General features: G+C 47.0%; 1 protein-coding gene and 2 long non-coding RNA genes across 3 annotated transcripts in view; all 3 read right to left on the bottom strand.

Moving 5' to 3' along the window:
• Positions 1-13142, bottom strand: part of LOC135822460 (uncharacterized) — a 122063-nt gene extending 108921 nt beyond the window's left edge. The window contains exon 1 of the long non-coding RNA XR_010554496.1: positions 13128-13142. This is a non-coding gene — a long non-coding RNA (uncharacterized LOC135822460). The remainder of the gene's footprint in view (positions 1-13127) is intronic.
• On the bottom strand, positions 191-4675 carry LOC135822894 (homeotic protein female sterile-like). The gene is made up of 3 exons (XM_065335731.1): positions 4291-4675; positions 1972-3269; positions 191-1480 (listed from the first exon to the last, which is right to left on the bottom strand). Exons 1-3 carry the CDS (start codon positions 4319-4321, stop codon positions 1094-1096), a joined length of 1716 nt encoding a protein of 571 aa, XP_065191803.1. The 5' UTR covers positions 4322-4675; the 3' UTR covers positions 191-1093.
• LOC135822861 (uncharacterized) lies at positions 11390-12939 on the bottom strand. Its single transcript, XR_010554563.1, has 2 exons — positions 12674-12939; positions 11390-11914 (listed from the first exon to the last, which is right to left on the bottom strand). It is a non-coding gene; the product is annotated as an uncharacterized LOC135822861 (long non-coding RNA).
• Positions 13143-16052: the final 2910 nt, after the last annotated feature.

Raw genomic sequence — 16052 nt, forward strand, 5'->3', positions numbered from 1 at the left:
CCGCGTTGCGTGTATGCATGCAGAATGAATGAAAGTTGGTTGGTGGTGGTGGCGGTGGGGTTGTGGAATTCTATTACTGCCACAACTGAAATAAGTCATGGCGTAAAAGGATCATCCTTTTACGCATCAGTGAGACGAAACTAATGCAATCAGAGTAGATTAGAGAGTACAGTAGAGTAGAGGAGAGCAATGACAGAGGAAATCGTGGAGATTTTGTTATGTACTCTTGAGCTGGAAGAAAACGAAGAAGAAATCAAAAAGAAATCGCCTGCTGATAGCGCTATCCTACACGTGTATAGCAAACGTGTTTTCTACACCCCCTATAACTCTAATCACATAATGTCATAATTATTATGACTGTACCTGACTGTGTACATGTATGTGTTTTGGGATATGCTAGGCTCGTCACTGTGAATGAGGAAACGCTTCAGGTTGGGCAGAGTAGTTCGGCCTCCAGCGTCTACTTGAAGCGTTCCGCCCATCAGTCCCAGCAAATCCTATTCTCTTCACATTACCGAGTGTTTTTACTTTGCAATGAAACAATATTACTATGAGAGGGTACGAATGTACAAATTGTACTTTCAGAAAAACCATGAATCAATATTGTTTTCTACATGTATGTGCTAACAATAACGTGAATACAGTGCGTGGACAGAGGACAATGTGGCTCGCTCCAATATGTCCTGTGCGGAGGTGCGTAATGTGAGAATGGATACGTTTATGAACAAATAGATGATGTAGTTATGCCTAAAGAATGTCAATCATGACATACAAGTGCATGGTGATAATAGACCAAGCCAAAAAAAGAGAAGAGAAAAAAGCACTAGCAAAAAGACATGAAATTCTGCTTCTATGTGCTCTCTTTTCCTTTTCTTTTCGCCTGCTTTTTCCTTTCTTGCTGGCCGTGGATGGCTACACAAACCCTACAATCGCCACGCAAAGTTGTCATTGGCTTCCCCAGCCATGTATTGCTTGGAATAAAACAAAACTAAAACTAAAACTCTTGTTGATATGATGGCCTATGATGATATAATGGCGATGTCATGATGTTGTAGTGGTGATGTCATGGTGATGACATAGCAAAGAATGTAAATCAGCGATAATCGGAATGGTTCCGGAACTCGGGAAGTAGCGCTTGACGATTGGGATTATCCTCGTAGTCCTTCTGCATCTCATCGTTCATTGCCAAAGCACCTTGGACAAACTCGAGGACACGTCCAAATGTTTTAGGCATCCATGATGCTGATTGCGGTTGTGGTAGGGGTGTTCTTGCTGGCATAGGCTGGGGCTCTTTCTGCTGAATTGCGCGCTCCATATTCGTTATGAAATGCTGAACACTAGCTATGCTCGTATCGCATGTACGAATCCAATCAGCCACCTCTTTCCTCAGCTGTTCCTTCAGTTGGCGACGTGCTTCTGGGTGGCAGGAGTCCATCTGGATCTTCAAGGTCAGAATGTAGTTGTTGCATCGCTGAATCATCTGGGGAAAACAAAGCAACACAAGACAGTACAGCACATAATTATAGACCACCATTACTTGATGTATACTCGAAGTACGTTGTAACGTAGTAGACATGTTTGCCACAGTTCGAGTAATTGACCGAAGACCACTAGTACATGCATGTCTTTGACCCCTACAGTGATATCAAACCCTTACAAAAGGTGTTCCAGTAAACACTTCCCTGAGAGATTCCTAGACTCACTGTTTTCTTCACTCCCCTTAATCAAGGTTATCTAATCTTGTTCTTAAATCTTTCTCCCTTTCCATCGTCATCATAACATTGGGCATGATTGCCCGTTTGACTTGCGATGTACAATGTAAACTAAAAACAAATACAAAAATGCTGTATACAACAATACTACATGCATTGAACAGCTCTGTTTGGTCCTGGAAGCTCTTTCATACTTTGCACAAAGAAAGAGAAATTCACGTCGGCAGTAAATTCCGACACGAAACCTGTCGCAACATACCTCATCAACAGTGATCGGGGTGCCGTCATGATTGTGCTTCATGATTTTGTACAGCTTCTTGCTGGTGTATGACAGTGAAGGTAGCGCTTTATTCATTTCTTTCAGCTCAAGCATTTCCAGGATTTCAATGTGGCCTAGGGTCCATGTGAACACATCGTACACCATTGCTTTGCTGGCTTGGAGTGTCCGCGGAAATGTCATCTGTTCCTGCTGCTGCTGCTGCTGTTCCTGCTGTTCCTGCTCCTGGTTTTGAGGTTTAAAGTGAGTTTCAATAATACCCCTCAGATCAGCTGGTAGCTTTTCGAAAGTTGCTCGCGTCTGTGGGTATGCTTCACCTGCAGCCTGATTAGCACCTTGTGACAAATCAGGCACATCATAAGCAGCAGGAGCAGCAGTACGGACAGCAGCAATAGTGGAATGTGGAGAAACTGTGGCAGTAGCACTAACGTCATCCGCAGTAGCAGCACCACGACCATGGCCAGCACCACCACGACCACCGAGACCACCACTACCAGCACCACGACCAGCACCACCACAACCACCGCGACCACCACAACCAGCACCACCACGACCAGCACCACGACCAGCACCAGCACCACCGCCGCCACGACCACGACCAGCACCACCGCCACTACCAGCACCACCGCCGCCACGACCACGACCAGCACCAGCACCACCACCAACCGCAGCTGCAGTACCAGCAACAGTAGCAGGGATACTGTCAAGATAGGAAGGAGAAGAAACTGCAGAAGCATAGGAGTTGTGACCTTTTGGTGTTATGCTTGTCATCCCGGAGGTCTGCGCTGCCTGACGTCCAGTGGGCGTCTGCGCCTGATGTGAGGTGAACTTGCCGGGAGGTTGACCTGCAGTCGCTGGTGATATATTCAGCCCCTGAAACTGCGTGTCAAAGCCTTGTCTTTCTGCTTCCTGTTGCCTAGTGCTTCTTGTTGCCTTTGGTGTTGCCATGGCTGATGATCTATCCCAATCTGCAGCTTCCAATACAGGTGCCTGACCTCTTTCCCTGGTATGGTTTTCCGTAGGCCCTCTGCGATGCGGCTGCGGGCTGGTACCTGCCTGTGGACTAAAGCTTGTTTCCTGCCAAGCTGGTTGCAGGTGTGTGTCAGTATATGTGAGATTCTGCGAAGGGATGACCGGCTGACCAGTTGGAACTCTCCGACTTGAAGCCACACTGGTGCTCGCTGTACGAGATGACGATTTCAATCGACGCACATCGTCTTGATGTCCACCTTGTTGTACTTTGGAGTTGTGTGATTTGGGTCCAGCAGACGCTGTGGTATCTGTAGAAACAAAAGGAGCCCAGGAAGTGTATTTATCTGCAAGATGGTCGATCTCCATAATAGATTCTCTGCACACTACAACTTGGAACACCATTACCGGCATGTGCTGCAATCTCAAACACATCACTTTTCACTCACAGATCAACGGTCCATTACATGGGGGAATGGTTTACTAGAGCAATCACACTCACGACAAACTTCAACTACAACAGGGGAAACAAAGACCGCGAAGGCAGGTTTTATGGAGTTGCGCAGAACAAGAGCAGCTACTTGAAAATATGTTTGTGAGTGAAAAATACGTTTTTTGCACTCTTTCGCTATGCTCAGTCAGGAGTCGCAGAATTTACTGTGACTTACTATGATTGACAGCATGATATTTGTGTTCAGAAGGTGGCAGGAAATCTGTGTTTGAGTTTGTGACTCGTACTTTGAGTTTTCATGCTAAAGGCTCAGACAACGGAAAACTCTGACACATGCAACAAATAGAGACATTTGACTCCTTTATTCAGCACAGCGATCACATGATTACTACGTAACTATACTCTAGCTATGGCCACCGATAAGCGCTATGGCAGGGGTGTCGGACACAGTATGGTCACTACGGTATTGACTGTACCACTTTTGGCCCCAATCACCCCGTAACTCAATAAAATACACTGATCTGGGATTTCAATTTCCACATTTTTGGCTCAGTAACCACACTCCCACGAGTAAATTGTACTAGTTCTTCAGATGGCTGACCGTACCACACTAAAATACCTTCCGACGCCCCTGTATGGTGTAATATTGATCTGCTTTGCAAGTACTGACTGCGAATAGCAAGTGCCGGAAGTTTGTGTGGAATGCTCTACCATTGCATTCTTCCCATGTGGATTCATTTTTCCAGGTAATCATGGATTTTTCGAAAAATGGTCTTTGAAATAGCAGTGAAAGGATCAAAACATTGACATTAATGCCATTTTTTCTCGCATTTCGTACTGATGATACGATTCGTAGTTCTACTTTTACGGAATGTGCTCACCATATGGGACATAGCCACTCCGATACGCCATCTAAGTGCTCAATGGACAGTCCACGAGGAGAATGTTAGGGATGATTATCGGGGATCCGATCACTCAGGTACTCAGAGCGGTAAACGGCCGGAGCTCGCAACTATCTGTTGCCCGTGCTGCTGAATTCGTCTCAATCACCAAAAGCAACGTTTACCGGTACTTCAGTACCTACTGGCAGACGCAGGAGGAATGCTGCAGCTCTAACGAGGAATGTTCTTCTCCTTTATCCACTAAATAGACAAACAAAACACATACTGCATTCAGTTTTATCGTGGCGCTGAAACATTGCATCTCGGTTATGGCAAGACAGAAACTGGGACGATGGTAATGTTTGTGAATGTTGCTTCGGTGCAACGGAGTACGTGAGGCTAGAGTAGAGCGCGATTTGGCTCTCTTTGGCGTGTCCAGCAGCAGTGCCGGCATGCCGGTACTACTAGCACTGGCAACAGTATGCACACGTACACGCCATCTCACTGTGCCTAGCAGAGGCCATCATAATACATACCATACCCAGTACACATGGTACAGGCGCGCAGCAAACTTTCGACATGTACGACACGCCGACCTCCGCCGCGATCCCAGGCCAGGGCCAGGTAGAATATAATGCACGTCAGTAAAACAGAAGATCTACATACCGGTGATAGCTTTCCGGGATGTGGTTGTCTCACACGTTTGACCATTGGTATTAAACAATTATTGAATACAATAATTATGCTTCAACCGCCTTTCCGCATAAATTATTCCTGAATGAGCACATGGATAACTGGTACTACTAGTATTGGGAACAGAAGCACGATATCACGACATGATCAGGTAGAATATTGCACGTCAGTTGACCAGTAGATCTACTATACCAGTGATAGCTTTCCGGGATGTGGTTGTCTCACACGTAACACGTTTGACCATTGGTATTAAACAATTATTGAATACAATAATTATGCTTCAACCGCCTTTCCGCATGCATTACTCTAATTTCACAAATTTTCGGTGTACTTTTATTTTCGGTACTTTCGGTGCATCTGCTTCATACCTAAAATTTCAATACACCGAACAAACACTGACACACATAATCCAATAGAAGGAACAGCTTCCCTGTACCGAAACTTTCTGTTCACCTAACCTGGCCTTTTGCCCTCATACCGAAAATATTGAGCACCGAAAATTTCTGAAATTAGAGTATTCCTGAATGAGCACATGAATAACTGGTACTAGTATTGGGGACAGAAGCATGATATCACGACATGTTAATTATCATGCTTCTGTTTGTAGTATACTTGGAAAGGTAGCATAATGTAGACCTACTTTGTACTTTGACACTGTATCATTACCTGTCGCGCATCGCGGTCGAGGCATTTTTCTAACAGGAAAACCGCAAGACGTGTTGGCAGACACGCAGATATAAATGTCGACGCCGTTTGCACGTTTGCATCTTACGAGCACAGCTCTAGCCCAGGTCATGCATGCCCTCCTTGCTTGTCCTGGCCTCGCACGGGTCTGTGCTAGCTCTGCATGACATTCACAGACCCAGTCAAAATGATGACTGCAAGTGTGCACGTCAAAGCGGAGTGGAGCTGTCAATGTGTTTCGGAGCCTGGTGGCTGCAGGCCGTGGCCGCTACGTGGCTCATGAGGCGAAGGGATCTACATGTCCACGAAAACACCTCATACGCAATATACCATGTACGACCACTGCGTTGACGACTCTGCCGTTGACTGACATGTCAATGGAATATTTTCCTGCTTTCTCTCTCACGCCACCAGTTCCATGATTCAACGTGTAGATCTGCCCGAACGAACTAACTACAGTATTTACTTTGTAGATCTACCGTCATGGCGGGTTTGGTTCATTCGACACAGCTATGCAATACTGACCTGGACAGATACATGTTATCACATTCTAGAGCTACTAGATCTACGACCAAACTGGCTGCTTATTTTCAATCATTGCCGACCCTGAACACCGCTGTGCGTGCGCTGCTGAGCGGGCGACTTTCGACACAAAGCCACTGACCACATGTGGACGTACCGGGCCGGATGCCTACTCGTGGAAAAAGGCGGCGGAGTGGAGATGCAGGCTGCAAGGGCAAGTAGGATCTGGGCCGCGCGGCTGTATCAGTGTATGGAACTACCATCTCCACGCTCCGCCAGTTCCGCGCCAGCATGATCCCGCACACCCTTAGTACCTAGAGTACCAAACGTCCTGTTTGATGATCAGCTGGCTTAGTTTTTCTCCACCTCTATCCTAATGACATCAGTCCCCAATTTCATTTATTACTGCTTTCTATCTGCATTCGCCACCTTTTCATTGGGCAGATCTGCCCGTTTGGTTTGCGAATTAAAATAAACACAACAACAACAACAACAACAACACTTTGCTTGTCTCATGAGCTCAGCCCGCCATAGTTTCTCAACTTCCTCAGCCATTGCGTCCAGTCTCCTTTCCGCGTCCCTCTTGCATCTCTGTCTAATTTCATGTTGAACCCCGTTGCGATCTTGCTTTAAAAGCCTTGACCTTTTATCTCCATCCGGGGTGTTGATCCAGCTCAACCTGAGTTCCTTCTGATATTTTCACAGCTTCTCAATTTCGGGATCATTCGATTGTTTTCTTGTCTTGGTTCTCTTTACTTGACCGACAGTGCTGTGTGCGGTTTCTTTAACAGCTGTCACGATGTCATTGTAGACTTCGTCACATGGCCTGGCACCGTCACAGACTGGAGGTATGATGGAGGACAGCCTCTCTTGGTACCGTTTCTGTATTGCTTTGTCCGCCACGAGTCTACTGACATTCAGCGCCAGTCCTGTGGATGCGGTGCTGTGTCTTGCACTTGACGGCTGACATGCTCCAAGAACACCGTAAATCCTGGCTAGATCCAAATCCGCAACAACAAGCTTGTGGTCGGTGCTGATCTCCATTCCTCCGTAGCTCCGGCAATTTTGCAGCATTCGCTTGTGGGATGAACGGCACACAATGTAATCAATTTGGTTGAATATAGGCACTGTTTTCCCAGACGCCACGTCTCTTCGCCATCCAGTCCACGTGGTTTTGTGCCTAGCAGCATGCTGGAAAGTGGTATTGGCTAGGAACAGGCCATTGCTGTCACAGTAGTCCACAAGTGACTGTCCATTCACATTACGAATTCCTCTGCCATGACTCCCCACAGCAGTCTCGCCAGGTCTTCTGACTCCAGCTTTAGCATTGAAGTCTCCGGCAATGTAGAGCAGCGTGCAGCCCCCCAAAAAGATATAGTGAAAGAAAAGCCTAGCAAAGCATTGCAAGCCACGTTGGTTCGGCTGCACGACTTCGGCTGCCACTTTGCAAGCATTTTAGCTAGTGCAAACATGCAGGTGTAGTTGGGTGACTCCGCTCTCTCGCGAAAGGAGAATGTCTTCTTCATTCAGGACTGGTCTAAAGAATATATCAATAGGAAGTTTCAACGTTAGAGGTATTTCTAGTCAGGTGAAGCGGGAGCAGCTTGCTCGGGATATCGCGAGGTACCGAGTCGATGTTTGTTGTCTTCAAGAAACGAAAATAGTAAATTCTTTTGATGAAACGCTGGGCAACGGAACGAGAATCATCTGCCTGCCGTCAGAGTGCAGGCATTACGGTATGGGCTTTGCCGTTGGAGGCGCCCTCAAGGACTGTATGAGCCGGTATTGGCGTATTTCTGACAGAGCGGCCGGTATTCAATTCAAATTTCCCAATAGCAAAAAATCATCGTTGACGGTCATCAACGCCTACGGTCCAACAACAGCCCGGATGAACAAAGTGAGTTCTTTGACAGTTTGGCGAACGCCGTGACTGACTACGCTTCCAGTGGATTATTGTTCGTAGCTGGTGACTTCAACTCGAAGCTAGGGATACGCAAAAGTGGCGAGTCCTTTCTTGGACGCTATGGCCGCGGTCAACGAAACTTGAGTGGTGGAGTTTTTGCTAGTTTCCTTGAAGCTCACAACCTGTTCGCTGGCAACACAGCATTTCAGCACAGCGCTAGACATAAAACAACGTGGCAAGGCCCTTGCCGTGACAATTCCGGTGTTCCTGTTTACAATATGATAGATTACATCTGCTGCCGTCAGAACCAGAGTCCCCTTCTAACAGACGCAAGGTCGTATGCGGGAACATATGTATTCTCCGACCATCGCCTAGTTGTGGCGAGACTGGACATGTCGAGATTCTATGATGTTCTGGGTATGCACCAACGCGAGACCACTGCCGGCAATATCCGCCCTGACACTGGAAAGCTTGCTTCAGATGTCGCAATTCGGGAATCCTACAAGAGAACTGTGGAGACCCAGGTCCAGTGCAGCGTGTCATCAGAAACCAACAGCACCCAAGCAGTCTGGGAATCCTTATCTGAAGTCCTCAGCAAATCAGCACTGGATTCGGCCGGCACTCAGCAGAGACAACATCACCGCCATGACTTCTCCCCTGAAATTGAGTTGCTGTCACGAAAGCAGAAAGATCTTCGCCTGGCGATTGGAGAGTGCAGGGATGACCAGAAAAGACAGTCACTAAAAAATCAAAGAAATCGCACAATGCATGAAATTCGTGATATCGCATCTGACAATGCCAAGAGAGCCTTGGATCGTCAAGCAGAGGAAGTGGAGCGACTGCATGATAGTGGGGCAAAGATGTTCCGTGCTGTCCAGCTACTGAAGCGAAAACCGTACAGCCAGCCTATTATTCATGATGAGAAGCAGCGGGTCGTTATCAACCCTGCAGACCAGCAGGCGTTCATCATCAAGCATTATGAAAGCCAATTCCATGATAAATCCCTCCCTGACATTCCACAATTCCTAGGTGATCCCAGCCCTCTCCCCAATCAAATCACATCGTCCGAAGTTAGGAGGGCCTTCCAAAGCCTGAATAACGGGAGAGCGGCAGGCCCTGACCACTCTCCGGAGAGTTACTCAAGTACAGTCCTCCCATTGTCGCTGAGATGACTTCCGACATCTTGAACCGAGCTATTGAGACACATGACCCACTCGAAGTTGGCAGAGGAACCCTAATACTGCTGCAGAAGCCGGGTAAACCATTAGGGCCGCTTACTAGTACGCGCCCTATCGTACTGCTCTCGGCGTTGAGAAAGACGCTGTCCCTGATTGTGCTGAAGAGGATACAGCCAGCGGTTGATCAGTACCTGGCTACATCCCAAAGTGCTTTTCGTCGTGGCCGCAGCACAAGTGATGTGGTGTGGTGCCATAGATGGCTATGTAGTATGACGCAGCGATTCAATACGTCCATCCACATATTGGGAATTGACATGAGTAAAGCATTCGACACTGTCCGCCGCGATGTCCTGATGAGGATCCTTGAATCCTTCCTCCAAGAAAGTGAGCTCCGAATGATCCGTATACTGTTGACTGAAACCTGGCTTGAACCTCGTGTGAAAGGTGCATCGAAAAGCTCCTTCAAGACAAATATCGGAGTCCCTCAAGGGGACAGTCTCTCTCCAGTGCTTTTCACCATTTACCTGGAGGCTGCTCTCCGGGACCTACGACAGGAGCTGCCATCTCGCCCTGCTGTGGACAATGACCTGCCGCTGGATATCGCATACGCGGACGATGTTGATTTTGTGAGCCGGGATGAGACGTTTCTCAGTGAAGTTGAACAACAAGCTCCAGCAGTTCTTGCGAGATGGAACCTGAACGTTAATCCCTCCAAGACAGAGCATACCACCGTCGCCCGATTTCCCGATAGGAACCAAGAAACGTGGCGTACTGTCCGCAAACTAGGCTCCCTCCTGGGTGACGCCGAAGATGCTGCTCGGAGGCGTCAACTGGCCGCCGCCGCCTTCAACTCACTCCTCAAGATCTGGACCCGGAGGCGCCAGATCAGTGAAGGTCTTCGGCTGAGGCTCTACAACGCCTACGTCATCCCAGTCCTTACCTACAACTGCGGCACTTGGGGCCTACCGATGTCGGAGCTCGCGCGAATGGATTCGTTCCACAGGACCCAGCTAAGGAGCATCATCGACATGCGGTACCCTAAACGAATTAGCAATGACACTCTGTATAAGCGCTGCGGAGCTGTCCCCATCAGCGAGATGATCACAAGGCAGCGCTACAGTCTCCCTGGCCATATCTTTCGTTTGGCCCCAACTGCTCCTCCACAGTTGGCAGTGGATATGTATCTTCGCCTGGCCAACGACGAGGGCACTGAACGCTTCAGGGGTCGACCTCGGACGACTTTGGTAACGGTCTTGCAGACGGAACTGTTATCATGGCATGGACTTACCCTCCACCAGCCGCTAGATGTTGACGCAGTCCGCACAATGGCAGCGGACCGACAGGCATGGCGTGGAGCCCGCCCCACCTAACAGGACTGACCAGACATGTTGTATGCATATTCTATTTTATTTTATACTTTGGATGAAGTTTTCCATTAGTCATATTTGTGTTGTTGCTAACGGCTTTTGTTGACGTCACTTCTGTCATTTCATTGTATCGTATTACTCTTCAGACATCAATCCTGAATGGCATAAGCGAAAGTGGCACCCCCGCCACCTACGCGGACATGCTTTTAATAATAATAAATATATTGCCTGATGATCGTAGTAATACGTGAAACTCAGAGTTGTAACAAAGCTTCCAATCTCTCTCTTGTGTAGTGCACCGGTACCTGCATCCACTGTAACTTCGAAAACCTTTTCTTACACATAGCTCTGTGTCTCTAGTGGAGTGGACAACTGTAGATTGTAGAGTGGTATTTTGCGTACAGTCATGATGTCACTTGTAAGATTTGTTATGTATCTCGCACAAAACATGCAAATGCATCAGTGCTGTGTTGATAACCCGTGCCATGCCATGTGTGAGGGTGACCTCTACGTTATTTTGACCCTGCCGCTGTGTGTTTCTCTCAGCCCTCTCATGGCATCATGCCAAGGCAACATTAAACACACAGATGCAATAATTTTATATTGCATGTCTCAACAACAAAAACATACACGGTGGGGCGGGGTTACGCACACACACATACATACACACACAAACACACACTCATACACACACACATACACACACATGCATATACAGTCGAATATCCCAAGAAGTGTGCCATACGTAGTGATCAACATGTAGAACAAAGTATTTTTAGTTTCAGAGTCAAGACACAATATTACTACACGTTTGACTGTTCATTGAATCAGTTCTGCAGAGAAAGTACGAATTCGGGTTGTACTTGGAAGTAAGTATATGTTACAGAACTATACCATGTAGTTATTAAACTGCAGCATGTTATTTCTATACATCATTAAAGAATCATTTATCGAGTTCTGAATATTGCTGTGCTATGGCTGTCATCAGGCTGGTCACCCATGCCAGGCCGTTGGGCGAAAGGTAGTTCATTGCCATTGCTGCAGCTATCGCGTGGCTAATGCCCTGGCGATCTGCTTCGCGGAATCGGCTGAGTCCATTGTCATGTGGAGAGTCCGGTCCGCGAAGTCCACAGTCGAAGCGAAACGAATACATCTTGCCCTGGACACACTTTGATGAACCTCCGGTGTGCTCGCATCTCAAATTTCCAAACTGACTGATCTCTATCACACCACGACATTTGGAGCCACGCCATCGTTTGTTAACCACGTCTGGGTTTCTGCATAGAGATCAGATGATAATGGATTCAACGTCAAACAGTACTCTAATACTCCAGACACGTTGAAAATGTAGTATGTAGAGTGAGAACACAGGCAAAGCCTTTGGTGATACAAAGAATACTTTATGACTTGGGGCTCCCCGTGTGCTAGTTTGTACGTGAAATGTGTGGGTTACAGTGGGGGCTTCGTCCCACCCGCCTGTGTGAATTCACAGGAAGTGCGAGTTACGAAGCCTGAGGAAATGGTTGAACGGTCTCTGCTGGGATGACGACGACACCATAGCTCAGTTGTTAGAGCATCGCTAGCTACAAGCGAGGGTCCCTGGTTCGAGTCCTGGTGGTGACAGTCAATATTTTCTTCAGACTTTTCCCATTTGCGTCTTTCCCTCAAACCAGTGAATATGATACAAATCTCCACGCAGTCTCAATTTCCGCTGACGTCCCACTGCATTTGAGCACATTTCAACAGATTCTGTACTCGCACAATGGTTGTGTTCTGAATAGCATACCTCAACTCAAACACTGAAAATGAGGTCTCTTTGTTGTATACGTCATTTAAACTGTTCACCAAACTATCGGGCACTAATGGCCCATTGTCAATGTGAAAACAGAAACACTAATGGGAACGAAAAACGGGATTGAGTAGATATGCAATGAGGTGCTGCAGGAAAGTGATGAGAACAGTGCGGAAACGAAAAGTGTGTACAATGTATGTGTGCACATGGAGATGGTTTTGTCCTAGCTGGTATTATGTCTTACCTGGTGTTAGGTTAGCCCACCGCTGGGCACCCCATATGTAGCTCGACATACCGCTCACCGTCGGCCATTCTGTGCGCGAGGAAGAACTGAAGCGGACACGATCAATTGCTTACGGAGTGGTTGATAACTGACTGACTACTGCAGACTGATCTTCAGAGACTTCTCAACGCACGGCGTTCAGTCTAGTTTGCGCTCTTCAGCAGACAGGGTATGCCTTTATGTAGGAGGACAGGTTCGATATTGAAACATGATCACATCTACCGCTCGTACAACACCATTATCACAATTACAGCAGTCAAGGCCCGGTCAGACAGGGTATTCTCCCAGGTAGCGCAGGGTCGGTGTTGAAACATGATAACTTCTACATCTCGTGAATCATCATAACAACCAGTGCAGCAGCCAAGGCCTTACCGTAGACAGTTGAGGACATCGCATTTCCGTTTAGATATTCTACCTGTTAGTGTTATGTCGCAGGTGCAGGTTTAGGCACTGGCAGAATAGCACTTACACGTACATTGTATGTTGCTGTACATAATTGTACTGCCAGAGCCTGCCTGGCTGTCTTACAGAGCCTGCCTGGCTGTCTTACAGAGCCGGCCTGGCTGTCTTACAGAGCCGGCCTGGCTGTCTTACAGAGCCTGCCTGGCTGTCTTACAGAGCCTGCCTGGCTGTCTTCCAGAACCTGCCTGGCTGTCTTCCAGAACCTGCCTGGCTGTCTTCCAGAACATGCCTGGCGCCAGCTGTCTGCCTGTCAGTGTCACCAAGTGATTGTCATCATTATTATTCCTCTCTATATCAGCAGCTACATCAGCAATGTACTTGACACATACAGGCATTAGCAATGTACTTGACACATACTGGCATTAGCAATGGTACTACAGAGCTCAGAATCCGCGAACCTCAATCACCAGTCTAATACCGCGTTGCGAGTATGCATGCAGAATGAATGAAAGTAACTGTTAGTTGGTGGCGGTGGGGTTGTGGAATTCTATTACTGCCACAACTGAAATACGTGATGGCGTAAAAGGATCATCCTTTTACGCATCAGTGAGACAAAACTAATGCAATCAAAGTACAGTAGATTAGAGGAGAACGTGGAAATTTTGTTATGTACTCTTGAGCTGGAAGAAAACGAAGAAGAAATCAAAAAGAAATCGCCTGCTGATAGCGTTATCCTACACGTGTACAGAAAACGTGTTTTCCACCCTCCCTGCAACTTCATGACCGTACATGCACTCAAAGTGTCTGAAGTGACTGTGTACATGGATATGTGTTGTGGGATGTCAGGCTCGTCACTGTGAATGAGAAAACGCTTCAGGTTGGGCAGAATAGTTCAGCCTCCAGCGTCTACTTGAACCGTTTCGCCCATCAGTCCCAGCAAATCCTACTCTCTTCACAGTATCGAGTGTTTTCACTTTGCAATGCAATATTCGAATGGATACGGGTATAAAGACAAAGAAAAACCATAAATCAATAGTGTTTTCTTCATGTATGTGCTAGCTATAATTAACGTGAATACATGGTGTGCGGACAGAGGCCAATGTGGCTCGCTCCAATATGTCCTGTGCGGAGCTGCGTAATGTGAGAATGGATACGTTTATGAACAAATAGATGACGTGGTTATGCCTAAAGAATGTCAATTATGACATACACGTGTACAGTGATAATGGACTAAGCCAAAAATAGAAGAGAAAAAGCACTAGCAAAAAGACATGAAATTCTGCTTCTATGTGCTCTCTTTTCCTTTTCTTTTCGCCTTCTTTTTCCTTTCTTGCTGGCCGTGGATGGCTATAAAAACCCAACAATCGCCACGCAAAGTGGTCATTGGCTTCCCCAGCCATGTATTGCTTGGAATAAAACTTAACGTGAACTAAAACTCTTATTGATATGATGGCCTATGATGATGCCTTGATGATGTTATGGCGATGTCATGATGATGTAGTGGTGATGTCATTGTGATGTCATAGCAAAGAATGTAAATCAGCGATAATCGAAATGGTTCCGGAACTCGGGAAGTAGCGCTTGCCGATTGGGATTCTCCTCGTAGTCCTTCTCCATCTCGTCGTTCCTTGCCAAAGCACCTTGGACAAACTGGAGGACACGTCCAAATGTGCTAGGCATAAATGATGATGAATGCGGTGGTTGTAGGGGTGTTCTTGCTGGCATTGGCTCGGGCTCTTTCTGCTGAATTGCTCGCTCCATATTCGTTGTGAAATGGTGAACACTATCTATGCTCATATTGCATGTACGAATCCAATCAGCCACCTCTTCCCTCAGCTGTTCCTTCAGTTGATGACGTGCTTCTGGGTGGCAGGAGTCCATCTGGATCTTTAGGATCAGAATGTAGTTGTTGCATCGCTGAATCATCTGGGGGAAACAAAGCAACCCAAGACAGTACAGCACATAATTATAGACCACCATTACTTGATGTATACTCGAAGTACGTTGTAACGTAGTAGACATATTTGCCACCGTTAAAGCAATTGACCCAAGACCACAAGGACATGTATCTCTTTGACCCCCGACAGTGATATCAAACCCTTACAAAAGGTATTCCAGTAAACACTTCTCTGAGAGACTCTTGACTCACTGTTTCCTTCACTCCCCAGGTTATCTATTCTTGTTCTTAAATCTTTCTCCCTTTCCATTGTCATCATAACATTGGGCATGATTGCCCGTTTGACTTGCGATGTACAATGTAAACTAAAAACAAATACAAAAATGCTGTATACAACAATACTACATGCATAGAACAGCTCTGTTTGGTCCTGGAAGCTCTTTCATACTTTGCACAAAGAAAGAGAAATTCACGTCGGCAGTAAATTCGAACGTGAAAACTGTCGCAACATACCTCATCAACAGTGATCGGGGTGCCGTCATGATTGTGCTTCATGGTTTTGTACAGCTCCTTGCTGGTTGATGACAGTGAAGGTAGCGCTTTATTCATTTTTTTCAGCTCAAGCCTTTCCAGGATTTCAATGTGCCCTAGAGTCCATGTGTACACATCGTACACCATTGATTTGCTGGCTTGGAGTGTCCGCGGAAATGTCATCTGTTCCTGCTGCTGCTGCTGTTCCTGCTGGAGCTGCTCCTGAGTTTTAAAGTGAGAGTCAACAATATCGCTCAGATCAGCTGGTAGATTTTCGAAAGTTGCTGGTGTGCGTGGGTTTGCTTCACCTGCAGTCTGGTTAGCACCTTGTGACAAATCAGACACATCATCATCATCATCATAAGCAGCAGCAGCAGCAGAAGGGACAGCAGCAATAGTGGAATGTGGAGAAACTGTGGCAGTAGCACTAACATCATCCGCCGTAGCAGCACCACGACCACGACCAGCACCACCACGACCGCGACCACCACTACCAGCACCAGCACCACC

This window comes from Sycon ciliatum, chromosome 8 (assembly GCF_964019385.1).
Source record: "Sycon ciliatum chromosome 8, ocSycCili1.1, whole genome shotgun sequence".
Classification (NCBI taxonomy): Eukaryota; Metazoa; Porifera; class Calcarea; order Leucosolenida; family Sycettidae; genus Sycon; species Sycon ciliatum.

Coding starts and splice junctions, on each gene's coding strand:
- LOC135822894 (XM_065335731.1), bottom strand. CDS start 4,321: ATGGCGTATCGGAGTGGCTATGTCCCATATG. Junction 3,270..4,290: donor GAGTGGCTATGTCCCATATG/GTGAGCACATTC, acceptor TTGTTTCTACAG/ATACCACAGCGTCTGCTGGA. Junction 1,481..1,971: donor CCCCGATCACTGTTGATGAG/GTATGTTGCGAC, acceptor TGTTTTCCCCAG/ATGATTCAGCGATGCAACAA.